The following is a 27965-nucleotide window of genomic DNA, read 5'->3' on the forward strand; positions in this document are numbered from 1 at the left end:
CAGAGATCAGTTGCCAGCAAACCCCGATTCAGAGGATCAAGCAAGATGTTCACCTGTCTACAGGGTTGCCATATTTATACAACCACACCACAGATATATACCGCTCGTGAAAGTAGCTGTCATTATTATGGGACTAATTAAGATGCCGCTGCAAAGCTGCTATTGTACGCAATCTGTCCATGTTTGTTTTCTTACTGTGCAAGCGTATCAGTCACAATGAGCAAATTGCCATGCAGCTTGCACCAAGGGATTAATTGCAAATTGAGTGACAGAAAGACGGCGCAGGGGGCTGGTAACGGGGAGTGGTTGGCCAAACGCAGGAGTGTCATGGTCATTCAAATGGCATTTTTGGACATGCACATACATATATATATATATCTATAGATAGACAGAAGGTCCCACACTCTCATCCAGGAGCCATTAGTGTAGCTGGGGTGCACCTTTAAGGAGATCCATCTGGATAGCCATAAATAATTTCAGATGCTTTTCAGAAAAGCAGGGGCACTCACCAATTTATAGTCAGCATAATTTATGGTAAATCATTAGATTCTGGTTGACGTTTCAACCCTCTAGGGGCCTTTGTCAAGACATCAAAAACATCATCATAGGCACAGCAAACAGGAGAAGTGATACTGACACATGCTTAATGCTGTCTATACAGTATATACCCCACTGATTGCCATAACACATTACACCTGTCTCAACAGCCTACCTGACCCTCTCCATGCGGGAGAAAATGCTCTGTTTCTGGACTTCCCTGGTAATGTATGATATCTTCTTATTGGACATCTGCATTTGTACTGGAGGTGTTGTTTGTATATCCTGACATCCATCACCTGTGGGGAGCTAGGTAAAGGTGTTTCACCACAGGTGCTGGCAATCATACATTACCAGGGAAGCACAGGAACAGAGCATTTTCTCCCGCATGGAGAGGGTCATGTAGGAAAGTATGCTCAACACAGATCTCTTTGAATCACGTATTTTAGATGCTTTCTCCTGGTATCATCTATAGTACTCACAGGGAATAGATCAAGTAATTAACATGATAATAGCGTAATAATAGAGGGAAAACTTACATTATTTCACCAAACACTCATATACGCCGAGTCCGGACCTGGGCTTCCGGTGCTTGACACGCATAGCCACCTGTATGCGTTCCAGTGGCTTCAAACAGCAAGGCATATTAGGACTAGCGAATATCCGGTCAATGGTGTGCGTCATGCGTTCCAATCGCGTCACTGACTAGGATGTGTGTGATCAGCTCTTGGTCTGTATATAGTATTTCTCATGCATTCCAGTGACTCATTCGCTTGGAGCGCACGGCGCATTGACCATATCACCCAGCCGCATATTTCATAAGACTCCGTCCTGGGGAATACCGTCCTGGTGACAGGATGGACACTGGTACTCATACCCCAGTAGCAGAAGTCCTGTCTCCACTCTGTGACTACCCCTTCATTTAAAGCAAGGTGCTAATGTTGAAGTTCAATAACAGAGCCGGATTAACAATGGGCCTGATGGAGCTATAGCTCCAGGCCCACTCTCCAAATAGGCCCATTTTGTAGCTGGGTCAGGGCTTTCCAACGAGACCAGCCCCGCGTCGCTAGCCCCCCGGGAACCGAAGATACCGCCAGGCAAACCTGGAATGTTTTCCCCATAAGATAACATGGGACCTGCTAATTCCGACCTCCACCCGGTTCCAACGGCTGCCAGTTCCCCTTACAGCATCACAGAAACTTGAGGTTGATCTCAGTCAAACCCAAATCGCTGGGCCTTCAATCTGATACCTGGTCCACATGGGTTCATTGGTTCTAGAGATATTGCAGGTAAAACTATTTTTTTTTTCATTTCTAAAATGTAATTTCATGGCTGTTCATGTTGTTTGAGGGCAGATTTCTCTGGAACCAAACGGCCCAGTTTCACGGGACCAAAATCATCCGAAGGCTACATGTAAATGGGTCAGTTGGTTCCGAAGATATAGCTGGTTGTTTAAAGGGGGGTGGGGGTGGTTTTCTCTCCCCTTCACACCAGAAAATGCAGGGACTAGGCTGGTGTAAAAGGGGCCAGTCCGAGAATGTCCCTGCAAGATCCTGGGACCATATTCGCTGCATTTTCTGGTATGAAAGGGGTATTATTTCAAATAGCCGGGACATGCAGTGCTCTGAATTAGGGTGGCCAATCCCGGGATCGGCGGAATCCCGGGATTTGGCCCCCAAAACGCCGGGATTTCAATCCCGGGATTGGAGTTTCCAATCCCGGGATTTCGGGATTAGATTGCGCATGCGCGCAGTCTAATGCCGGGCAGCGTCTGAGCATCGCTCAGACGCTGGCCGACTTCTCCCAGCAGCACTGCGCAGCGTGACGAGATCAGAGGTCACGCTGCGCAGGCAGAGTTCGCGCCCGGCAATGTGATGCCGTGCCGTCCGCCCGCCCAGCCATCAAGCCCACCCGCCCGCCCAGCCAACTATGAACCCGCCCGCCCAGCCAGCTATGAACCCGCCCAGCAAGCCCACTCGCCCGCCCAGCCAGCAAGCCTACCCACCCGCCCAGCCAGCTATGAACCCGCCCAGCAAGCCCACTCGCCCGCCCAGCCAGCAAGCCTACCCGCCCACCCAGCCAACGCAAAGCCAGCCAGCATGCCAGCACGCCAGCTCGCACCATGGACAACCCGTCCCCCCCACCCAGCAACCGGGCTCCTGGCAACCCTGCTGCACCCTCAAATGAAGGTAAATGTGGGGCAGCTAGGGTGTCTTTTTATTAGGAAAGCCAATCCCGGGATCCCGGGATTGAGCATTTTTCAATCCCGAATCCCGGGATTGAAAAAATGCCCCGGGATTGGCTTCCCTACTCTGAATACAGCCGGGCAGCCCCCTGCTCTCTGCCCGGCTGTTAATGGCTGTCATTTCTGCCCGGCGGCGACTGTCCCCCAGTTACCGCGAGCATGTATTCCCCCTTGGCAATGAGCATGTAATCCCACATGGCAATGAGCATAGAACCTCTGTCAATGAGCATGGAACCCCTGGCAATGAACATGGAACCCCTGGCAATGAACATGTAGGTAAGCAACACTTATGTAGCATCATTTTTAATAGGCATTATGGTGTTTGGCATAATACGTAATGGAGATTATGGTGCGAGGCTTAACATGTAATGAGCATTATGGTGTAAATTTTTAATGTGCGCCTTAGACACGCAATGCCCCTATTTATGAAGCATATTGTGCATTATTGCTCAATCTGTTTGGTATAGTGCAGGCATGTCCAAACTAAGGCCCTCCAGCTGTGAAACTACAAGTCCCATCATGCATTGCCACAGTTTTGCAATTATGGAATGCTAAAACTATGTCAAGGCATGCTGGGACGTGTAGTTTCACAACAGCTGGAGGGCCACTGTTTGGACATGCCTGGTATAGTGTGTATTTTGGCTCAATCCATGTGGCAAAATGTGAATTTTGCCTTAATCTGTGTGGCATAACGTGAATTTTGACTCCATCTGTGTGCCATAGTGTGAATTTTGTCTCATTTAGGAGGTTATTCTGGTTCGGGCGGCTGGGCCGTAAGCGTACGTTCCTGGTTTTTTTTTGATCTGCGCATGTGTACCTTCCTCAATGCGCAGGCGCGACGACTCCACAACGCTCACGGACGGGTCTTTCTGTGCGAAAAAACCTGTCCGCAAGAGTACGGTCACTGTGGGCGGCATAGGGGTGTGTTGAGGGGAGCGGCCAAAATAATGAGGGAAACTGGGCGTAAACATGGGCGTACACGGGGGTGTGCACAAAAAATGTACACTGCTACTACCGCTCGATCGGAGAAAGCACCGTTCATTTCGGACACAAAACAGGCGGACGCCAACCGCCACCTCAGACCACCCCTACAGATATCGCATGAGAGCGGACGCCTGTGTCTGCTAATTAACGCTGATTACTACTCAAACACATACACCTGAATGTAATAAGCAATGCTGCAGTCTATTAAGTCCAAACCATTATTTCACTACCTGCAAGCCACACACAGCCCTCAAACACATTGGAAGCATATCTTTCTACACTTCTCTACATGTAAAGGTTGGTTTCATTTTAGGTAAGATTCATTCTAAGACCTGCTTATATATGTCAAGGTAGTTATTTTATAACCATATACACCCATTCAGTAAGTGTTTTTGTATACTTTAAAAAGCAGGACACTCAATTCACAGAAGTCGACATGTGTCAACTTTTTCACCGTAACACCAACATAACTTTATTTAAAAGTAAAACCAATGTGGGACACATAGATAGTGTTAAAAATGCAACATTAGAACATAAAATATTTACATGTAAGGGGGTTAAAATGTATTATTTTTAGCCTGTTCATTAAGGTAGACAAATGAGGTAATAGAAAACAATAATTGATTAACAAATAGAATAATTCTTTTAATTGTCTTAATCATAGTTGAAAGGGTAGATTATGAGGGCCATATATGTGAAGGGTATGCCAGCGTGCACGGACGTACGCTCACTCTCACGAGCAGTGACATACGCTGAGTTTTCCATTGAAAACAATAGAGACCCATCCGTGCACGGTGGCGTACGCTCAGATAGCCGCAAGAAGTCGGTGGGAAGACGGACGAGAGACGTCCGTAAACGGTGGCGTATGCTCTGTTGTACGCCAGTTGTCGGAGTCTAAGGGGTGATCCGTCCGTGTACGTTGGCGTACGCTCAATTGTACGCCACTCCCCTTTGTCGGTGTTTGTGCCCGTACGTATACGGCTGTTTTGTGGGTGGACTTTCGCTCAACGGCCGCGTACGGCAAACGTATGCTGATACGGAACGTACGTACGCACGGCCGCCTTAACCAGAATAGGGTCCTTAATGTAGCATAATGTGTAAGAAGCAAGTACAGTATAAGGGGTTGCTATTGTGTTGCATGATTTGTATAAGGGGTATATGGTGTGGTAAACTTAGGTTACCACATAAAAGGTGCTGACATACTGTCTACCAAGTTTCGGTTTTCAGTATTTTTTTATGACTGGAGTGCCGTCTCACCCCGCAAGTATCTTAGGACATCGGCGTCCTGCGGGTGCACCTTTGGAGTGCACCCGCCAATACTGTATATCTCCCTGCATTTTTCTTATGCCAGCCCCCTGCATTTTCCAGGTATATATAATTAGTTGAAAGTATTTACACAAATAGAAACTCACCCATGAGCAGACCACCCAACCAGAACAATGGTCACGCCCCCCACATTATTAGGTGCTCGCCACAACCCCTATTATTGTGCATAATAGGCCCTTGATAATTTTCAGCTCCAGGCCCATTTAGACCTTAATCTGGCTCTGTTCAATAAGTGTGCACACCAGCCCCCCTTTTCACCCTTGTGAACTATCTGTCTAAAGCAGTTGTGGGGAACCTCAGGCCCGGGGGCCGTATGCGGCCCCCGTAGCCGGTCTGAGTGGCCCTCCTACCCACCCAGCAGCTTTGCCTGGAGTCACGTACAGGGGACTTCTTGCGAGAGGTCCGTAGTTCTTGCGAGATTCCTCTTAATTAACAGCAACCAGAGACTGTCAGTCCTATTCAGCGGCAGTCACCGGAGCGTGGGACGGCTGAAGCAGGACAATTTGTAAGAGACATTTTTACATATGGCCCCCGAAGGATTTTTCCACCATACAATTGGCCCTTGGCACAAAAAAGGTTCCCCACCCCTGGTCTAAAGGATCAATGGACTGAAACTAACTTTACCTTTACTCCCTCCCCACCCCAAAAGGGAAAGGTGCAATTCACCAGTGTTCACACTCAGTGGTCATAATTAGTGTCCAATTGACACTGTAACATTATATAGTATGTAATGTTGTATTTATGTGTTTTTTAATAAATTTTTTAATTAGTTATATAGTATGTAATGTTGTATTTATGTGTTTTTTAATAAATTTGTTATTTATTCTTGTCCTACCCAAGCGCCCCACGTTATTTTTGTTTCTTGTTGCTGTTTAGAGGCTGGCATTCCTCTAACGTGGTGGCTGCAGGGTGGCAAGATACACCGCGCTAGTCCCTAGCGCCAAAGACTACTTTTTGTGTTTAGACCACAAAACGTACTCCCAAGACTAAAAACAATTGCTCGTACCATATACAAGTACACTGTGGACTAATTACCAGAAGATATAAAACAAATACCCGGGGCAGGCTGCTCCGCTGAAACCTCATGACCTCCAGAACCAAAGGTGACCATAGGCGCTGGATTGTGCCTCAGACTCTCGTGTGCCATCAGGCATGGAGGCACTAGCCGGGAGAGACGCCGGGACACAGATGGAATGGTTATCACAAGCCACGCCCTAACGCGTTTCCTCAGAGACTTCGTCAGAGGGCGTGGCTTCGTGACTACCCGATCATGTTTAAAAGGAAAGACCCGCCAATGGAAAGTTCTGTTGGGCAGATGACATCACCTCTAATGCACAGTGCTACTATATGTAGAAATACTGTACACTGTAAAATATTACTATACCACTTAAGTGGCAGGCTGCTCCGCTGAAACCTCATGACCTCCAGAACCAAAGGTGACCATAGGCGCTGGATTGTGCCTCAGACTCTCGTGTGCCATCAGGCATGGAGGCACTAGCCGGGAGAGACGCCGGGACACAGATGGAATGGTTATCACAAGCCACGCCCTAACGCGTTTCCTCAGAGACTTCGTCAGAGGGCGTGGCTTCGTGACTACCCGATCATGTTTAAAAGGAAAGACCCGCCAATGGAAAGTTCTGTTGGGCAGATGACATCACCTCTAATGCACAGTGCTACTATATGTAGAAATACTGTACACTGTAAAATATTACTATACCACTTAAGTAAGCAGCTGACTCTAGAGTACTTGCTTAGTGATTACTATTTAATTCTAAAGCTATTTATGAGCACTGGTGTTGTCAATGATTCCCATGATGCAAATTGTTCATTTTAATTTTATATATCATTAAATCAATAAAGACATTTTTTTTAAATTATCTCCTGCACTATCAAAACTATATTCCCTGCATCTCGTAATCAATCATTTTTCCCACTTGTTAATATGTAACAAGTTGAATTTTTATTGGCATGTACAAACATACTGTACAAAGGTATTCTTGCTTTTTAATAGCATCAATAAGGCAATCCATTCATGTAAATTACCATCTCAATTTAATCATATAGTGCCTTGTAAATAGTGTAATATTATTACAGTATTTTTTCATAATCACATTTTTTCACAGTAACATTAGAATAGACCAGGGGTTCCCAATCTTTTTTGAATCACGGCACCCTAGAGTATCAGATTTTTTTTTTCACGGCACCCCTAGGCCAAAACAAAATTAATACGATTGGGTTTATATACGTTTCCTAGGGTCAGTTATGTGGTAAAGGGCAGGATTTGCTTCTGTTTGCACACATTTTATGATTGGCAGCCACCAGCACTGGTTTTGCTCATAAATAATTAACCATTAATAATTTGAGTTGGTCCTGGACCACCAACCCAGGGCACCCCTGCATGTGTCCCGAGGTACCCCAGGGAGCCACGGCACACAGTTTGGGAACCACTGGAATAGACTGTTTATGACAGTTGAAAACTCACAGACCTATCCTCTCTGCATAGTTATTTTCTGTTATAAGTTCACAGTATTACGGTACATTTGCAGTACATTGTTAGATTAGTCCCATGATATCAGTGACATGATATCCCCTGTCTCAGGCTGCCTACCCTCTTTGCCTGCTAAAGCAACAAGCATTGGTAAATTGGAAAATACTCTCTAAGCAAAGGTGCACTTGTGGCACACTCTTCTTGTTAATTTTTACACTTTAATGATTGTTCTCCACGGGACACACTATAGATTTGGCCAAAATGCAGCAGCCCGGGGCGCCGCACGGCTTGTCCGCCTCTGATTAACAGCTGGGGCGCACAGCAGCTCCCACAGCGCTGCCGCCGCCTCCCTCCCCCTCTCCGCTCTCCCTGTCCGCTGCCGCGGCGCCACAGGGCCAGGCACAGCTGAGCTGATTAATCCCAGGGGAGGGGAGCGCATCGCACGTCTCTCCTTTCCCCTCGCTCACTGGGCTGTCAGCCAATTAGAGCTCGCGGGCCGGCAGCCAATCAGGAGCCAGCCCACGAGATATGGCTGACAGCTCAGGTACACAGTGAAGGGGAAGGAGAGACCCGCGATGCGCTCCCCTCCCCTCGTCTGAGGGAGAGATGTGCGGTGGCCATCTTCACAGCGGACCGTCCAGAGCCTGCCACTAACTTGTCAGCACAGCAGATGATGATCCAGTACAGTGCAGCAAGTAGGTGGCTCAGCCAGGCTGCACTTTGTCTAAATCACTTCAGTCTTCTCTTGTCTATCCAGCACCTGTTTGCCTTCAGCTCATGTCACATGGTGGCTTGGTGGGCTGCTGGCATATTAAATAAGTATATTAATATACTTATTTATTAAATAAGTATATTAAATATACTTATTTAATATGCCAGCAGCCCACCAAGCCACTATGTGACATGAGCTCAGCCGCTGGGCCGTGGGGCAGGGTGCTCAGCCAGGCTGCACGATTTTACCATTGAAAGTATAGGAAAGGACGCTTTGCCATGCCCCCTTTCCCAGTGGTTATGCCCTCTTTCCTATTGTGTACCGAATTCTTCCCCTCAGATGTTGGAGGGTATGTGTGTGGCGCTAGGGGGGCATATTTGGCACTGTGGGGCATATGTGTGGCACTATGGGGACATATTAGTAAACGGCATCAGTTGTGCGGTAGCGGCGCGTGGGGCATAATAGGCACCCTGAAGTGTGAAATGGCCCCCACAAATGTTAACGCCACCCCACGATCAACGTCAACCCGAAGCGTGGCGAGCGCAGCGAGGCGTCCTACGACCTTTTCATACCCCCACTATCCACGTCGGCGCGGAGTTGAGAATAGATAGTGTGGCGAGCGCAGCGAGCCACCGAGCCCGAAGCGTGGCGAGCGGACGCGGACACCTTCACAGGTATACGCGTCCCCTCGCGGGCTTCACAGCTGTCCGCGTCCTCTCGCGGGGCACGCTGCGCTCGCCACGCTTCGGGCTCGCCACACTATATTCTCAACTCCACGCCGACGTGGATAGTGGGGGTATGAAAAGGTCGGAGGACGCGTACCGCCGTCGCTCGCCACGCTTCGGGTTGACGTTGATCGTGGGGTGGCGTTAACAATTGGGGGGCCATTTCACACTTCAGGGTGCCTATTTGTCCTCTGTGGGCCATTTAACATTGTTTCCTATGGAAAATCGGGTCAATTGGGACATTGAACAGGAAAATCTGGTCAATTGGGACATTTAACATTGTTCCCTATGGGAAATTGCGGTCATCGCGTCGGTCGCATCGCATGCGATTTTTTGGTCGCATGCGATGCGACTGACGCGATGACCGTGATTTCCCGATCAAAATCGTGGGCGCCCTTCTAGGTAAAGAGTACCGTAATTTGTCACCACAGTGTGTGGCGTAATGTGTAATTGTCATCACAGTGTGCAGCGTAATGTGTAATTGTCATCACAGTGTGCAGCGTAATGTGTAATTGGCATCTCGGATAAATAGTGTATAATGATTTAAGTAGCCTGTCATTGTTTGGCCTTGATCTGTGAGGCGTACTAGGCCTCTGTGTGGGCCTTTATATTTTTTATGTCACTGTGTGGCCCTCAGCCCGCCAATTTAAGTGTGGGAGGACAATGACAATTCCTGCGGTAACCATTGTCTGGTCATGCATGTTGCAAAAGTGTGATGTAAGGTAATTGTTTTCCTGCTAGACCCCGCCCTTATATTAAGCCACACCCCTTTCAAATGCCATGTCATGTATTTCTGTGTGTGTGTGTGTGTGTGTGGGGGGGGGGGCATTTTTATTTCTTCGCCCTGGGAGCTACATTGTCTATTAACGGCCCTGCTGGTAATGACTAAAATCATTTTAAAATAAAAAAAAAAATAATTTATAGTAATGATCAAACCCCTAACAATAATGGCTCTACCGCAGGGATCTCCTACAGGCAGTTGTATATGGAAGGAGGTGCCCTTCAGGATCCAATAAAGGATATGGGTCATAGGATTAAAGCTGCTCCAGTGCCCCCTAATGCACAGATCTGGTTCCTGTTGCTGCCACCATTTACCCACTTTAACTTGTTCTGCACTTCTGAGCCAAACTTTATCTACCTTTACTTCTGGGCCCTTCTGATTGGACATCCTCAATGAAGTGGGCGGGCAGACAACAGTCTTCTTTGCTTTTCTCCAATCTGGAGCGGATACTAATACCCCTTTCCCACTGCAGCTCTTAAACGGTAATTTGCCGTTTTTTTAGCCCTTTTAAATGGGTAGAGCTGCAGTGGGAAAGCTCCAGGTTGCTTTACCCGTTTAACAAATACCGGTATCTGCAGGTATGCACCTGCATTCTTTTTTTAGTGTGTGCGAGTGAGCATGCTCTGGTCCAGATTGTATACTCACCAAATAACAACACACTCGCAACACACATTGGGCCTTATTCTAGTTCACTCTTTCTGACAAAATCCTTCTTAGATGGACAAAATCATGTGCACTACAGGTGGGGCAGATGTAACTTGTGCAGAGAGAATTAGATTTGGGTGAGTTATTTTGTTTCTGTGCAGGGTAAATACTGGCTGCTTTATTTTTACACTGCAATATAGATCTCACTTTGAAGTAAAACCCCACCCAAATCTAATTCTCTCTGCACAAGTTACATCTGCCCCACCTGCACATGGTTTTGTCCATCTAAGAAGGATTTTGTCAGAAAGAGTGAACTAGAATAAGGTCCATTACCCAAACATGAATTAATGGCATGATGGTCCTCAATTAATTTAGTTAATTGAAAACAATACTCAATTTCCCTAACAATTACAACTGATACATTTAGTTTAATGGAATGGTTGCAGATTGTGCTTGTCAACTACCCACACTACGTTATTTTGTACTGTTATTTACACCTGTTCTACCAATATTTATGGCATGTCAAACACCCTTGTAAAGTTCCTCATGCACCTGTATGTGTTACAACTATTGTATGTTTTTATTATAACTCAATTTTGTTTGTTTCGCTGCAAATATGTAACAGGACACATATGTTTAAATTTGTACACAAGTCACTCTAAAAGCATTTGACATCTGAAACACAGCATAAGTGGTAAATATTGATTCTTAACATTACATAACCCCTTTTAATACTAATATACTCCAAAAAACACAGACACAGATTAAAAATATAACATCTATTCTGTAACAATTGTAAAACTTTATTTGTAGAAAATAAACAAAAAATCTTATTATTGGTCGAGCACCCTCATCAATGCAGACACACAGCAAGCTGCATCACTCAGGTTTACTGCCACATCCCGCATTCCCATAAATGCCTGCCTTCTTTGTGTTCCAACTGCAATATATAGAGACAACCAATAATTAATGAAGTATGCAACTACATATCCATGTAGGTCATTGTAGGACAGATGACAACACTGACGTTGTGACTTGTGCACCACCACCAACACCTCCTTCACATGCTGCTGCCAACACAACACCTGAGGAGACCTATAACATGGGTCAGATGCTGGGCGACATATGCCAGCAGGGGGTGGCTACTGTTGAAGGGGAAGGCCGGATGCTGCAGCTTCTAACCCAGATAGCATCATCCCAACAGGGTCTACAACAGGAAGCTAAATGGCTGAACGAGCTACTGGCCTCACTTCTTGCCTCCATTCAGCCCTTGGTTGCAACCCCGGCTGCATTAGGAGGGTCAGGCCCATCCCCTGCTGACCCTAAGCCAACAGCTTGTGCTCCACCTGGGGAGGCCAAAAATCCCCCCCCCCCCCAGAATCACCAGATGTACCTCTGGTCGGCCCACAAAAGGGGGACTGGGCAAAAGAGTGAGAAAGCGTGAGGTGGGGGTATAGGCACATTTCATCTGTGATGTCCTTAAACATTGTGTATTTTTGTTTTATTTACTATGAAGTCATTATACTTCTGTACTTTGTTTTGCCACATATTAAGGACTTCCTTTGTAAATGGGAATTTTAGTATTTGTTCAACAAACCCTCATTAACAATATACAGTAACTAGGACCAGGACATTCATTCGCAGCATGGGCTGCTTCTTTTACTCCCAGGTGCTGTGTGCAAAATGTGTGTGCTAAAATATAATATTTCTTTTCTTTCTGTGTTTTGTACAAAAACATTGTCCCATTATTTTTTGAGTAAAGAAAACCTTTTTTTCGGTACTTGTGCATTTTGGCGGCGCCCATCGCATCGCATACCATAAGGCATACGATGGTATGCGATGCGACGCGATATCGCGCGATAGTGTACAATGCCATACAATTTTTAAATTGTATGACATTGTATATGGCATACAATGCCATACAATGCGATGCGATTAAACATTGTATAAGCACCCTAATGGGTGCTTACAATGTTAAATGCACCCCCCCACCACCCCCCACTATAAACGTGAACCCGAAGCGTGGCGAGCGGCGGCGGTATGCATCCTCCGACCTTTTCATACCCCCACTATCCACGTCGGCGTGGAGCTGAGAATAGAAAGTGTGGCGAGCGCAGCGAGCCACCGAGCCCGGAGCGTGGCGAGCCCCGCGAGGGGACGCGGATACCTGTGAAGGGCGCGAGGGGACTCCGATACCTGTGAAGGTATCCGCGTCCACTCGCCACGCGTCGGACTCGGTGGCTCCGACGTGGATAGTGGGGGTATGAAAAGGTCGGAGGACGCGTACCGCCGCCCCTCGCGGGCTCGCTGCGCTCGCCACGCTTCGGGTTCACGTTTATTTTTATTTCTTCGCCCTGGGAGCTACATTGTCTATTAACGGCCCTGCTGGTAATGACTAAAATCATTTTAAAATAAAAAAAATTAATTTATAGTAATGATCAAACCCCTAACAATAATGGCTCTACCGCAGGGATCTCCTACAGGCAGTTGTATATGGAAGGAGGTGCCCTTCAGGATCCAATAAAGGATATGGGTCATAGGATTAAAGCTGCTCCAGTGCCCCCTAATGCACAGATCTGGTTCCTGTTGCTGCCACCATTTACCCACTTTAACTTGTTCTGCACTTCTGAGCCAAACTTTATCTACCTTTACTTCTGGGCCCTTCTGATTGGACATCCTCAATGAAGTGGGCGGGCAGACAACAGTCTTCTTTGCTTTTCTCCAATCTGGAGCGGATACTAATACCCCTTTCCCACTGCAGCTCTTAAACGGTAATTTGCCGTTTTTTTAGCCCTTTTAAATGGGTAGAGCTGCAGTGGGAAAGCTCCAGGTTGCTTTACCCGTTTAACAAATACCGGTATCTGCAGGTATGCACCTGCATTCTTTTTTTAGTGTGTGCGAGTGAGCATGCTCTGGTCCAGATTGTATACTCACCAAATAACAACACACTCGCAACACACATTGGGCCTTATTCTAGTTCACTCTTTCTGACAAAATCCTTCTTAGATGGACAAAATCATGTGCACTACAGGTGGGGCAGATGTAACTTGTGCAGAGAGAATTAGATTTGGGTGAGTTATTTTGTTTCTGTGCAGGGTAAATACTGGCTGCTTTATTTTTACACTGCAATATAGATCTCACTTTGAAGTAAAACCCCACCCAAATCTAATTCTCTCTGCACAAGTTACATCTGCCCCACCTGCACATGGTTTTGTCCATCTAAGAAGGATTTTGTCAGAAAGAGTGAACTAGAATAAGGTCCATTACCCAAACATGAATTAATGGCATGATGGTCCTCAATTAATTTAGTTAATTGAAAACAATACTCAATTTCCCTAACAATTACAACTGATACATTTAGTTTATTGGAATGGTTGCTGATTGTGCTTGTCAACTACCCACACTACGTTATTTTGTACTGTTATTTACACCTGTTCTACCAATATTTATGGCATGTCAAACACCCTTGTAAAGTTCCTCATGCACCTGTATGTGTTACAACTATTGTATGTTTTTATTATAACTCAATTTTGTTTGTTTCGCTGCAAATATGTAACAGGACACATATGTTTAAATTTGTACACAAGTCACTCTAAAAGCATTTGACATCTGAAACACAGCATAAGTAGTAAATATTGATTCTTAACATTACATAACCCCTTTTAATACTAATATACTCCAAAAAACACAGACACAGATTAAAAGGTACTTGTGAGTTATCCGGGCGTCCGATTTTTTGATTGTATGCCTTAAGTTAAGGCATACAATCAGATGCGATGCGATGCGATATCGCATCGCATCGCATCGCATCGCATGCGACCATCGGATGCGATGACCCGATTTTTCCATAGGAATCAATGTTAAAATGATTCCTATGGAAAAAGGGGTCCTTTTCATACCCCTACTATCCAAGTGGGCATGGAGTTGGATATAAACCTGTGGCGAGCGTAGCGAGCCACCGAGCCCGAAGCGTGGCGAGCGAAGCGAGCCCCGTGAGGGGACGGTATTCCGTGTCCCCTCGCGGGGCGCGCTACGCTCGCCACGCTTCGGGCTCGGTGGCTCGCTACGCTCGCCACAGGTTTATATCCAACTCCATGCCCACTTGGATAGTAGGGGTATGAAAAGGACCCTTTTTCCCATTGAATTCCATGTTAAAATGGACTCAGTCCATTTTAACATTGATTCCTATGGAAAAATCGGGTCATCGCATCGCATCGCATCGCATCGCATCCGATGGTCGCATGCGATGCGATGCGATGTCCCGATCCGACCCGATTTCAAAATCGGACGCCCGGATAACTCACAAGTACCGATTAAAAATATAACATCTATTCTGTAACAATTGTAAAACTTTATTTGTAGAAAATAAACAAAAAATCTTATTATTGGTCGAGCACCCTCATCAATGCAGACACACAGCAAGCTGCATCACTCAGGTTTACTGCCACATCCCGCATTCCCATAAATGCCTGCCTTCTTTGTGTTCCAACTGCAATATATAGAGACAACCAATAATTAATGAAGTATGCAACTACATATCCATGTAGGTCATTGTAGGACAGATGACAACACTGACGTTGTGACTTGTGCACCACCACCAACACCTCCTTCACATGCTGCTGCCAACACAACACCTGAGGAGACCTATAACATGGGTCAGATGCTGGGCGACATATGCCAGCAGGGGGTGGCTACTGTTGAAGGGGAAGGCCGGATGCTGCAGCTTCTAACCCAGATAGCATCATCCCAACAGGGTCTACAACAGGAAGCTAAATGGCTGAACGAGCTACTGGCCTCACTTCTTGCCTCCATTCAGCCCTTGGTTGCAACCCCGGCTGCATTAGGAGGGTCAGGCCCATCCCCTGCTGACCCTAAGCCAACAGCTTGTGCTCCACCTGGGGAGGCCAAAAATCCCCCCCCCCCCCCCCCAGAATCACCAGATGTACCTCTGGTCGGCCCACAAAAGGGGGACTGGGCAAAAGAGTGAGAAAGCGTGAGGTGGGGGTATAGGCACATTTCATCTGTGATGTCCTTAAACATTGTGTATTTTTGTTTTATTTACTATGAAGTCATTATACTTCTGTACTTTGTTTTGCCACATATTAAGGACTTCCTTTGTAAATGGGAATTTTAGTATTTGTTCAACAAACCCTCATTAACAATATACAGTAACTAGGACCAGGACATTCATTCGCAGCATGGGCTGCTTCTTTTACTCCCAGGTGCTGTGTGCAAAATGTGTGTGCTAAAATATAATATTTCTTTTCTTTCTGTGTTTTGTACAAAAACATTGTCCCATTATTTTTTTAGTAAAGAAAACCTTTTTTTCGGTACTTGTGCATTTTGGCGGCGCCCATCGCATCGCATACCATAAGGCATACGATGGTATGCGATGCGACACGATATCGCGCGATAGTGTACAATGCCATACAATTTTTAAATTGTATGACATTGTATATGGCATACAATGCCATACAATGCGATGCGATTAAACATTGTATAAGCACCCTAATGGGTGCTTACAATGTTAAATGCACCCCCCCACCACCCCCCACTATAAACGTGAACCCGAAGCGTGGCGAGCGGCGGCGGTATGCATCCTCCGACCTTTTCATACCCCCACTATCCACGTCGGCGTGGAGCTGAGAATAGAAAGTGTGGCGAGCGCAGCGAGCCACCGAGCCCGAAGCGTGGCGAGCCCCGCGAGGGGACGCGGATACCTGTGAAGGGCGCGAGGGGACTCCGATACCTGTGAAGGTATCCGCGTCCACTCGCCACGCGTCGGACTCGGTGGCTCCGACGTGGATAGTGGGGGTATGAAAAGGTCGGAGGACGCGTACCGCCGCCCCTCGCGGGCTCGCTGCGCTCGCCACGCTTCGGGTTCACGTTTATAGTGGGGGGGGGGGGGGGGTGTCGTGGGGGTGCATTTAACATTGTAAGCACCCATTACGGTGCTTAAAAGCACCCTTTAGGGTGCTTATACAATCTTTCATCGTATAGGGGGCAAAAATCGCGTCGCATGCCATCGGGTGCATGGCATGCAATGCGGTTAAAACATCGCGCGATGGAAATCGGGGGCGCCGCTATAATACACAAGTACCTTTTTTCTTTTGCAAATCAATTATAAGCAAATAAAAGTACTATTTTTTTTACCTTGTGTCAAATGTGTTCTGTTCAAACCCCACTTTATAATATATATGGAATAATGTGTGTCTGAATAGTGTAAATGGACTGCTTTAAGAATTTCATATGATTTGACATGGTACAATTGTGTACACTTGACACGTGTAGCATTACAAACAACATCAGTGGTAGATGTGAACATTGAGGACCATCATGTCATGATGATGGTGGAGACCATTAAACATGACAATAATTAGTGTAAGTAGAGCTGATACTTTGATCACAATCCACAATTTTGAAAGAACATCAATAACAACATAGATCTGTGGAATGTTTTTGGATGAACATGCTAATGCAGTGGTTTTCAAACTTGGCCCTCAGGACCACACACAGTTCACGTTTTCCAGGTCACCAGGCAGGTGCACTCATTACTGACTGGCACATTTTAAAAGATCCACAGGTGGAGCTAATTATTTCACTTGATTCTCTGAGGAGACCTGCAAAACATGCACTGTGTGGGGTCCTGAGGACCGACTTTGAGAACCTGTGTGCTAATGTATGCATGAAAATGTGTTGAGTTGACACATGTCAACTAATGTTCAAATTGCCAACATGCAAAACATAGTTGTGTAAAGTTTAATATGCTGGTGTGATGGGACATAAGAACACTTTATAATGTTTTCAGTTGTGTTTTGAGTTGGTTGCAAATTTGTATACTGTAGCTTCATGTTAGCATGACAAGTTGATTTGCAGTGCAAAACTGTGTTTGGCGTGTGTATGCATTGAGTAGTTGTGGTGAGTTAATTGCCTAACAAATTGAGGGATGTATGGGTGTAGATCTGGGGTAGCCAACCCTAGTCCTCGAGAGCTACCAACAGTGCATGTTTTGCAGGTCTCCTCACAGAATCACAAGTGAGCTAATTAGCTCCATCTGTGGATCTTTTGAAATGTGTCAGTGATTAATGAGTGCAGCTGTGCAGCAGCTAGGTTGTCTGGAAAATGTGCACTGTTGGTAGCTCTCGAGGGCTAGGGTTGGCTACCACTGGTGTAGATGGTGTGCAGGTGAGATTGATTTAGCCATTTAGTCAGTGTTGATTGGGGTTGCGAATGTTGATCCGGGAAAAGGCTGGGCTGCGAAACTTAAAACCTGCTTTTTCCTACCGAATGTTTTTGAGGTTGAGGCGTACTAGCGCTCTTACACACATGCAAAGCCAACCCCCAGCATTTACTGGCTGTAAGTGCTGGGGGTTGGCTTTGCATGTGTGTAAGAGCGCTTGTACGCCTCAACCTCAAAAACATTCGGCCCATGCCCATGTGGACGCCCCGATATATGCCCATTTTTGCTCATTATTCTGGACGCGCCCATACAAATGCCCACATCACACCTACTTTCCATATAATCGTTCGCAAGGCTAAAGCTGCTCAGTAGGGTGCTTGGTGTTGGTGGCTCCTTGCATATGCGCATTGCGTATGTTGCGCATGAGCAATGGTTTCATTCTGCAGCTCATTGCTAATTCGCTTGCGAGCATGTCAATCTGAATGGGGGCCATTGTCCTTTCTAGTGATTTCATAAACTTCAATACAGACTGCTTGTTATTCTATTGAAACTTTATTTTGTAACACTTTGAATCTAATAAACTTTGATGAAAGTAGTTTTAAATTCTGTTGTCACTTTATTTTGTAGTGCTTATTAAGATACAATGTATATAGCTGTGGAGGGTTCTGTAATTTTCTGTGGGGTCTAGACAGATAGGACAACTTTTTGTACCACCCTGTGCAGGGGCGGATTGGCCTGCCGGGAAACCGGGACATTTCCCGGTGGGCTGGCACAAGTTACAGCAAAAGCGGCTGCAACATCTCCATGCTGGGCCGCGGCCGCTGCACTATGACCTAATTGAATATGGCAGCGGCCAGCCTCTGCTATTCCCAAAGCTAAAATGGCCGCGGGAGGGCTGGTGCGCATGCGCGAGCGCACACAGCCACTCCCGCGGTCCTGAGGAAAAAATAGGATGGCTGCGCTGCCCATGTGATCCACCCCAGCAGCAGCAGCGCGCAGGACTGTTTTGCGCGCTGGGCTGGGGAGCTGGATCTGATGGGCGGCAGCACCAGCAAAACAGAGGGCACGTAAAGTAGCACTATGCCACTGGCAGAATTTGTGCTACAGCAGTCTGCCAGCAGCCAGTGACTATTCACGGGAGGAGGCTCCGCCCCCTATTCGCGGCCCCGCCCCTATTCACGGACCCACCCGAGGCTCCGCCCCCTATTCACAGGCCTAATCCCTTCCTCCGTGGGGGGGCTTAATGAAAATTGGCACTTTAGCTATTTGGGATCTGGGGCCGCAGGCACGCTGTACTTCTGCATTGCCTGTCACCAGGAGGCAGGCTGATCTTCCTGGCATTCACTCTGTGTCCTGTCCAGGTGGCCACTCCTCCTTTCTCCAGACCCCCTCCCTCCTGTCTTACTTCTAGTCGGTATCCAGTCCATGCTGCTTCCTGCTTGCTCCTCCCTTTTGGGAACCAGGTAAGGTAAGTTAGAGGAGTGTGGTGGGTGGGGAAAGGGAAGAAGAATTACAAGTGTCAAGTTTCATACATCTGTTTATGGGAGGCAGTTTTGTCCTTTAGGGGTATATTCAATGCCAGGGGCGAGCTGTGACAGCGAGCAGGGTGGCCTGCTCGCTGTCACAGCTCGCCCAGTCAGTATTCCTCTGCCCAAAAGCCCCTCCCCCCTGCCAGGGCCGGTGCAAGGCACCGGAGCGCCCCAGGCGAGTCGGGGTGGGGGCGCCCCGGTGCCGGAGGAGGGGGGGGGGTACCTGTCCTGCGGCGCTGTGTATTTAAAGCTGGCGGCGGTGGCAGAGAGGCAGGGGCGGATTGGGATGGAAAAGCAGCCCGGGAAATGTATGGAAGCAGCCCAAATGGGGCGGGATCTTTTGAGGGGGGTGGGGGTATCTTGAGTGGGGCGGGTATACTCTTTAAAGGGCATGTTTCTGAGTTAGGAGTTGGTGGAGATGCAGCCTACAGAGACAGAAGGGTGAGATGCAGCCTATAGAGAAAGAAAGAGCGGGAGAGTGGGGGGAGACGCACACTACAGAGAGACAGAAGGGGGAGACGCAGGCATAAGAGAGAGAGATAGAAGGGGGGAGATGCAGGCTACAGAAAGACATAAGGGGGGAGACACAGGATTCAGAGAGAGACTGAAGGGGGAGATGCAGGCTACAGATAGACAGGAGGGTGGGGGGAGATGCACACTACAAAGAGAGACAGAAGGGGGTGAGACGCAGGCTTCAGAGAGAGAAAGAAGTGGGGGGATGCAGGCTACAGAGAGACATAAGAGGGAGATGTACACTACAGAGAGACAGAAGGGGGGGGGAGATGCAGGCTACAGAGAGACAGAAGGGGGGGAGACGCAGGCTACAGAGAGACAGAAGGGGGTGCAGGCTACAGAGAGACAGAAGGGGGATGCAGGCTACAGAGAGACAGAAGGGGGATGCAGGCTACATAGAGACAGAAGGGGGATGCAGGCTACAGAGAGACAGAAGGGGGATGCAGGCTACAGAGAGACAGAAGGGGGATGCAGGCTACAGAGAGACAGCAGGGGGATGCAGGCTACAGAGAGACAGAATGGGGATGCAGGCTACAGAGAGACAGAAGGGGGGAGACGCAGGCTACAGAGAGACAGAGGGGGGAGACACATGCTACAGAGACAGGAGGGGGAGGCGCAGGCTACAGAGAGACAGGAGGGGGAGACTCAGGATACAGAGACAGAAGGGGGGAAATGCAGGCTATCGAGAGACAGAAGGGGGAAGATGCAGGCTACAGAGAGACAGAAGGGGGGAGACGCAGGCTACAGAGAGAAATATGGGAGAGACGCAGGTTACAGAGAGACAGAAGGGGGATGCAGGCTACAGGGAGACAGAGGGGGAAGCCACGGGCTACAGAGAGACAGAAGGGGGATGCAGGCTACAGAGAGACATAAGGGTGGAGACGCAGGCTACAGAGAGACAAATCGGTGGAGACACAAGCTACAGAGAGACAGAAGGGGGATGTAGGCTACAGAGAGACAGAAGGGGGATGCAGGCTACAGGGAGACAGAAGGGGGAGACGCAGGCTACAGAGAGACAGGTGGGGGATGACTCAGAATAGAGGGAGAAAGAAGGGGTAGACGTAGGCTTCAGAGAGAGACAGAAGGGGGCATGCAGGCTACAGAGAAACAGGAAGGGGGAGATGCAGGCTATAGAGAGACAGAAGGGGGGAGACACGGGCTACAGTGAAACAGAAGGGGGGGAGACGCAGGCTACAGAGAGACAGGAGGGGGAGACTCAGTTTACAGAGAGACAGAAGGGGGAGATGCAGGCTACAGAGAGACAGAAGGGGAGACACAGGCTACAGAGAGAGACAGAAGAGGGGAGAGGTGGGCTTTAGAGAGACAAAAGGGGGAGACACAGGCTACAGAGAGACAGAAGGGGGGAGACGCAGGCTACAGAGAGACAGGAGGGGGAGACGCAAGTTACAGGGAGACAGAAGGGGGAGACGCAAGTTACAGGGAGACAGAAGGGGGAGACACGGGCTACAGAGAGACAGAAAGAGGATGCAGGCTACAGATAGACATAAAGGTGGAGACGTAGGCTACAGAGAGACAGATGGGGGAGACACAGGCTACAGAGAGAAAGAGAGAGAAGGGGAACGTAGGCTACAGAGAGACAGAAGGGGGATGCAGGTTACAGAGAGACAGAAGGGGGGAGACGCAGGCTACAGAGAGACAGAAGGGGAATGTAGGCTACAGAGAGACAGAAGGGGAATGTAGGCTACAGAGAGACAGAAGGGGGATGCAGGTTACAGAGAGACAGAAGGGGGGATGCAGGCTACAGGGAGACAGAAGGGGGGAGACACAGTCTACAGAGAGACAGAGGGTGAAGACACAGGCTACAGAGGCAGAGGGGGGAGATGCAGGCTACAGAGAGACAGGAGGGGGAGATGCAGGCTACGGAGAGATAGGAGGAGGAGACACAGGATGCAGGGAGACAGAAAGGGGGAGACGTAGGCTTCAGAGAGAGACAGAAGGGGGGAGATGCAGGCTATAGAGAGACAGAATGGGGGAGACATAGGCTACAGAGAGACACGAGGGGGGAGACACAGGCTACAGAGAGACAGGAGGGGGAGGCGCAGGCTACAGAGAGACAGAAGGGGGGAGATGCAGGCTATAGAGAGACAGAATGGGGGAGACACAGGCTACAGAGAGACAGAGGGGGGAGACACAGGCTACAGAGAGACAGAGGGGGGAGACACAGGCTACAGAGAGAAAGGAGGGTGGGAGATGCAGGCTATAGAGAGACAGAAGGGGGGAGGTGCATGCTATAGAGAGACAGAAGGGGGGATACATAGGCTACAGAGAGACAGAGGTGGGAGACGCAGGCTGCAGAGAGATAGGAGGGGGAGACTCAGGCTACAGGGAGACAGAATGGGGGAGACGCAGGCTACAGAGAGACAGAAGGGGGGAGACGCAGGCGACAGAGAGACAGGAGGGGGAGACGCAAGTTACAGAGAGACAGAAGGGGGAAATGCAGGCTACAGAGAGACAGAAGGGAGGATGCAGGCCACAGAGAGACAGGAGGGGGAAGACGCAGGCTATAGAGAGACAGAAGGGGAGGGAGACAGGCTAAAGAGAGACAGAAGGGGGGAGACGCAGACTACAGAGAGACAGAAGGGGGAGACGCAGGCTGCAGAGAGACAGGAGGGGGAGACGCAAGTTACAGAGAGACAGAAGGGGGGATGCAGGCTACAGGGAGACAGAAGGGGGAGACACAGGCTACAGAGAGACAGAAGGGGGATGCAGGCTACAGAGAGACATAAGGGTGGAGACATAGGCTACAGAGAGACAGTAGGGGGAGACACAGGCTACAGAGAGACAGAAGGGGGATGTAGGCTACAGAGAGACAGAAGGGGGATGCAGGTTACAGAGAGACAGAATGGGGGAGACACAGGCTACAGGGAGACAGAAGGGGTGGACGCAGGCTTCAGAGAGAGACAGAAGGGGGATGCAGGCTACAGGGAGACAGAATGGGGGAGACGCAGGCTACAGAGAGACAGGAGGGGGAGACGCAGGCTATGGAGAGATAGGAGGAGGAGACGCAGGCTGCAGGGAGACAGAAAGGGGGAGACGTAGGCTTCAGAGAAAGACAGAAGGGGGGAGATGCAGGCTATAGAGAGACAGAATGGGGGAGACACAGGCTACAGAGAGACAGAGGGGGGAGACGCAGGCTACAGAGAGACAGGAGGGAGAGACGCAGGCTACGGAGAGATAGGAGGAGGAGACACAGGCTGCAGGGAGACAGAAAGGGGGAGATGTAGGTTTCAGAGAGAGACAGAAGGGGGGAGATGCAGGCTATAGAGAGACAGAATGGGGGAGACACAGGCTACAGAGAGACAGAGGGGGGAGACAGGCTACAGAGAGACAGAGGTGGGAGACGCTAGGCTACAGAGAGACAGGAGGGAGAGACGCAGGCTGCAGGGAGACAGAATGGGGGAGACGCAGGCTACAGGGAGATACAGAAGGGGGGAGACACAGACTACAGAGAGACAGAAGGGGGGAGACGCAGGCTACAGAGAGACAGAAGGGGAGATGCAGGCTACAGAGAGACAGAAGGGGGACACACAGGCTACAGAGAGACAGAGGAGGGAGACGCTAGGCTACAGAGAGACAGGAGGGGGAGACGCAGGCTGCAGAGAGATAGGAGGGGGAGACCAGGGAGACAGAATGGGGGGGACGCAGGCTACAGGGAGAGACAGAAGGGGGGGATGCAGGCTACAGAGAGACAGAAGGGAGGATTCAGGCCACAGAGAGACAGGAGGGTGAAGATGCAGGCTATAGAGAGACAGAAGGGGGAGACACAGGCTACAGAGAGACAGAGGGGGGAGACGCAGGCTACAGAGAGACAGGAGGGGGAGACGCAGGCTACGGAGAGATAGGAGGAGGAGACACAGGCTGCAGGGAGACAGAAAGGGGGAGATGTAGGTTTCAGAGAGAGACAGAAGGGGGGAGATGCAGGCTATAGAGAGACAGAATGGGGGAGACACAGGCTACAGAGAGACAGAGGGGGGAGACAGGCTACAGAGAGACAGAGGTGGGAGACGCTAGGCTACAGAGAGACAGGAGGGAGAGACGCAGGCTGCAGGGAGACAGAATGGGGGAGACGCAGGCTACAGGGAGATACAGAAGGGGGGAGACACAGACTACAGAGAGACAGAAGGGGGGAGACGCAGGCTACAGAGAGACAGAAGGGGAGATGCAGGCTACAGAGAGACAGAAGGGGGACACACAGGCTACAGAGAGACAGAGGAGGGAGACGCTAGGCTACAGAGAGACAGGAGGGGGAGACGCAGGCTGCAGAGAGATAGGAGGGGGAGACCAGGGAGACAGAATGGGGGGGACGCAGGCTACAGGGAAAGACAGAAGGGGGGGATGCAGGCTACAGAGAGACAGAAGGGAGGATTCAGGCCACAGAGAGACAGGAGGGTGAAGATGCAGGCTATAGAGAGACAGAAGGGGGAGACACAGGCTACAGAGAGACAGAAGGGGGAGACGCAGGCTACAGAGAGACAGAAGGGGGGAGACACAGGCTACAGAGAAACAGAAGGGGGGAGAGATGGGCTATAGAGAGACAGAATGGGGGAAACGCAGGCTACAGAGAGAAATAGGGAGGTGATGGTGACTGAAAACACAAATTGGGTGAGGAGCTACACGCAGAGCCAAGCCTCACATCCTCAGTCACTTGGCAACATCATACAATCTTAGTTGTGCCGGAGTCTTTTGCCTACCTGGTGCCCCCATTGCTGGGAGAGCTGTAAAGCCACACTTGATGACATCGCCACACTGTTGGACATTCCTGCTGATAGCTGTGGTGCTCCTAGGGAAATCTTCCAATGTCTCTTGCTCAGTGGCCAGTCTGGCTCTAGTAGGGAGTGAAGACAGTGGTAATATAGTATAGTTAGGAGGGATTTGCAGGTCCCTGATAACTTTTAGAATGAGAGGGAGGGACAGGGGTGATCTCCACAGACAGGCAATTCCCCCCACAGAAATTACCTCCCATATTGGACACACACACACATTTTTTTCCTCACACAAACACAATTAATACACATAGACTAAGGGCCATATTCAATGCAGCCAGTGAGGGGGTTAAACAGCAGGGATCGCCAAAAATCAGTGACCATCGCTGTTTAAACCCTGTGCCGGCCGCTCCCCGTATTCAATGTTCCGGGGGAATCCGCTCTGTCAGAGGACTCCCCCAAACAGCGACTCGCGGTTCATGCAGGGAGCCCGCTGCATTTAGCCGAGAGTCTCGCTGCTTCTGCGACCGTATACGCCGATTCCCCCTCACTCCAAAAATGGAGCAAGGGGAGTCAGTGTATGCACGTGCAGGGGGCAGGGCTGGCGCCACCACTAGGCAAATCTAGGCATTTGCCTAGAGCACCGGCCACTGGAGGGCGGCATTTTGTCTCCCGTGCCGCGGGGGTACCTGTCCTGCGGCGCTGTGTATTTAAAGCTGGCGGCGGAGGCAGCGAGGGATCCCTGCAGTCAATAAGAAATAACGAGCGCTATCCACCGGGCTATGCGGAAGCGCTTCTGTTGTGAAAACACTGTCCGCACGCTGATTGGCTGAGATTCAGCCAATCAGCGTGCACCGTGCGGACAGTGTTTTCACAACAGAAGCGCTTCCGCATAGCCCGGCGGATAGCGCTCGTTGACTGCAGGGACCCCTCTCTGCCACCGCCGCCAGCTTTAAATACACAGCGCCGCAGGACAGGTACCCCCCCCCCTCCTCCGGCACCGGGGCGCCCCCACCCCGACTCGCCTGGGGCGCTCCGGTGCCTTGCACCGGCCCTGGCAGGGGGGAGGGGCTTTTGGGCAGAGGAATACTGACTGGGCGAGCTGTGACAGCGAGCAGGCCACCCTGCTCGCTGTCACAGCTCGCCCCTGGCATTGAATATACCCCTAAAGGACAAAACTGCCTCCCATAAACAGATGTATGAAACTTGACACTTGTAATTCTTCTTCCCTTTCCCCACCCACCACACTCCTCTAACTTACCTTACCTGGTTCCCAAAAGGGAGGAGCAAGCAGGAAGCAGCATGGACTGGATACCGACTAGAAGTAAGACAGGAGGGAGGGGGTCTGGAGAAAGGAGGAGTGGCCACCTGGACAGGACACAGAGTGAATGCCAGGAAGATCAGCCTGCCTCCTGGTGACAGGCAATGCAGAAGTACAGCGTGCCTGCGGCCCCAGATCCCAAATAGCTAAAGTGCCAATTTTCATTAAGCCCCCCCACGGAGGAAGGGATTAGGCCTGTGAATAGGGGGCGGAGCCTCGGGTGGGTCCGTGAATAGGGGCGGGGCCGCGAATAGGGGGCGGAGCCTCCTCCCGTGAATAGTCACTGGCTGCTGGCAGACTGCTGTAGCACAAATTCTGCCAGTGGCATAGTGCTACTTTACGTGCCCTCTGTTTTGCTGGTGCTGCCGCCCATCAGATCCAGCTCCCCAGCCCAGCGCGCAAAACAGTCCTGCGCGCTGCTGCTGCTGCTGCTGGGGTGGATCACATGGGCAGCGCAGCCATCCTATTTTTTCCTCAGGACCGCGGGAGTGGCTGTGTGCGCTCGCGCATGCGCACCAGCCCTCCCGCGGCCATTTTAGCTTTGGGAATAGCAGAGGCTGGCCGCTGCCATATTCAATTAGGTCATAGTGCAGCGGCCGCGGCCCAGCATGGAGATGTTGCAGCCGCTTTTGCTGTAACTTGTGCCAGCCCACCGGGAAATGTCCCGGTTTCCCGGCAGGCCAATCCGCCCCTGCAGAGAGGGGTCCCTGCAGTCAACGAGCGCTATCCGCCGGGCTATGCGGAAGCGCTTCTGTTGTGAAAACACTGTCCGCACGGTGCACGCTGATTGGCTGAATCTCAGCCAATCAGCGTGCGGACAGTGTTTTCACAACAGAAGCGCTTCCGCATAGCCCGGTGGATAGCGCTCGTTATTTCTTATTGACTGCAGGGATCCCTCGCTGCCTCCGCCGCCAGCTTTAAATACACAGCGCCGCAGGACAGGTACCCCCGCGGCACGGGAGACAAAATGCCGCCCTCCAGTGGCCGGTGCTCTAGGCAAATGCCTAGATTTGCCTAGTGGTGGCGCCAGCCCTGCCCCCTGCACGTGCATACACTGACTCCCCTTGCTCCATTTTTGGAGTGAGGGGGAATCGGCGTATACGGTCGCAGAAGCAGCGAGACTCTCGGCTAAATGCAGCGGGCTCCCTGCATGAACCGCGAGTCGCTGTTTGGGGGAGTCCTCTGACAGAGCGGATTCCCCCGGAACATTGAATACGGGGAGCGGCCGGCACAGGGTTTAAACAGCGATGGTCACTGATTTTTGGCGATCCCTGCTGTTTAACCCCCTCACTGGCTGCATTGAATATGGCCCTTAGTCTATGTGTATTAATTGTGTTTGTGTGAGGAAAAAAATGTGTGTGTGTGTCCAATATGGGAGGTAATTTCTGTGGGGGGAATTGCCTGTCTGTGGAGATCACCCCTGTCCCTCCCTCTCATTCTAAAAGTTATCAGGGACCTGCAAATCCCTCCTAACTATACTATATTACCACTATCTTCACTCCCTACTAGAGCCAGACTGGCCACTGAGCAAGAGACATTGGAAGATTTCCCTAGGAGCACCACAGCTATCAGCAGGAATGTCCAACAGTGTGGCGATGTCATCAAGTGTGGCTTTACAGCTCTCCCAGCAATGGGGGCACCAGGTAGGCAAAAGACTCCGGCACAACTAAGATTGTATGATGTTGCCAAGTGACTGAGGATGTGAGGCTTGGCTCTGCGTGTAGCTCCTCACCCAATTTGTGTTTTCAGTCACCATCACCTCCCTATTTCTCTCTGTAGCCTGCGTTTCCCCCATTCTGTCTCTCTATAGCCCATCTCTCCCCCCTTCTGTTTCTCTGTAGCCTGTGTCTCCCCCCTTCTGTCTCTCTGTAGCCTGCGTCTCCCCCTTCTGTCTCTCTGTAGCCTGTGTCTCCCCCTTCTGTCTCTCTATAGCCTGCATCTTCACCCTCCTGTCTCTCTGTGGCCTGAATCCTCCCTTCTGTCTCTCTGTAGCCTGCATCCCCCCCTTCTGTCTTTCCCTGTAGCCTGCGTCCCCCCCATTCTGTCTCCCTGGTCTCCCCCTCCTATCTCTCTGCAGCCTGCGTCTCCCCCTCCTGTCTCTCTGTAGCCTAGCGTCTCCCTCCTCTGTCTCTCTGTAGCCTGTGTGTCCCCCTTCTGTCTCTCTGTAGCCTGCATCTCCCCTTCTGTCTCTCTGTAGCCTGCGTCTCCCCCCTTCTGTCTCTCTGTAGTCTGTGTCTCCCCCCTTCTGTATCTCC

At 49.9% G+C, this 27965-nt stretch overlaps 2 protein-coding genes and 2 long non-coding RNA genes across 5 annotated transcripts in view; 2 read left to right on the top strand and 2 right to left on the bottom strand.

The window, feature by feature from the left end:
- Positions 1–1200, bottom strand: part of NLE1 (notchless homolog 1) — a 90380-nt gene extending 89180 nt beyond the window's left edge. The window contains exon 1 of the mRNA XM_083173733.1: positions 1077–1200. The gene's annotated coding sequence lies outside the window, so the exon portion shown is untranslated. The remainder of the gene's footprint in view (positions 1–1076) is intronic.
- Positions 1–27965, top strand: part of LOC146060488 (uncharacterized) — a 55013-nt gene that overhangs the window by 2760 nt on the left and 24288 nt on the right. The window lies entirely within an intron of this gene.
- Positions 427–6820, top strand: LOC146060489 (uncharacterized). The gene is made up of 2 exons (XR_014470440.1): positions 427–1033; positions 5969–6820. It is a non-coding gene; the product is annotated as an uncharacterized LOC146060489 (long non-coding RNA).
- LOC146060487 (uncharacterized) lies at positions 10935–26087 on the bottom strand. 2 transcript variants are annotated; one of them, XM_083173735.1, is made up of 4 exons: positions 25656–26087; positions 24378–24511; positions 14841–14932; positions 10935–11383 (listed from the first exon to the last, which is right to left on the bottom strand). In XM_083173735.1, the coding sequence occupies exons 1-4, from the start codon at positions 25691–25693 to the stop codon at positions 11333–11335; spliced, it is 315 nt and encodes a 104-aa protein (XP_083029861.1). In that variant the 5' UTR covers positions 25694–26087; the 3' UTR covers positions 10935–11332. The 2 variants fall into 2 exon arrangements, 1 of the variants encoding a protein (XP_083029861.1); XR_014470438.1 differs by lacking the exon at positions 10935–11383 and having other exon boundaries at positions 14596–14932; positions 25651–26087.

The sequence above is a fragment of the Crinia signifera genome, chromosome 2 (genome assembly GCF_055691185.1).
Source record: "Crinia signifera chromosome 2, ASM5569118v1, whole genome shotgun sequence".
In the NCBI taxonomy this organism is placed as follows: Eukaryota; Metazoa; Chordata; class Amphibia; order Anura; family Myobatrachidae; genus Crinia; species Crinia signifera.

Excerpts from the sequence above, each read along its gene's own strand:
- LOC146060487 (XM_083173735.1), bottom strand. The coding sequence starts at position 25,693 with ATGCTGCTTCCTGCTTGCTCCTCCCTTTTGGGAACCAG. Across the intron at positions 24,512-25,655 it reads TCCTCCCTTTTGGGAACCAG|AGCCAGACTGGCCACTGAGC; the intron begins GTAAGGTAAGTT and ends ACTCCCTACTAG. Across the intron at positions 14,933-24,377 it reads CCCAGCAATGGGGGCACCAG|TTGGAACACAAAGAAGGCAG; the intron begins GTAGGCAAAAGA and ends TATATATTGCAG.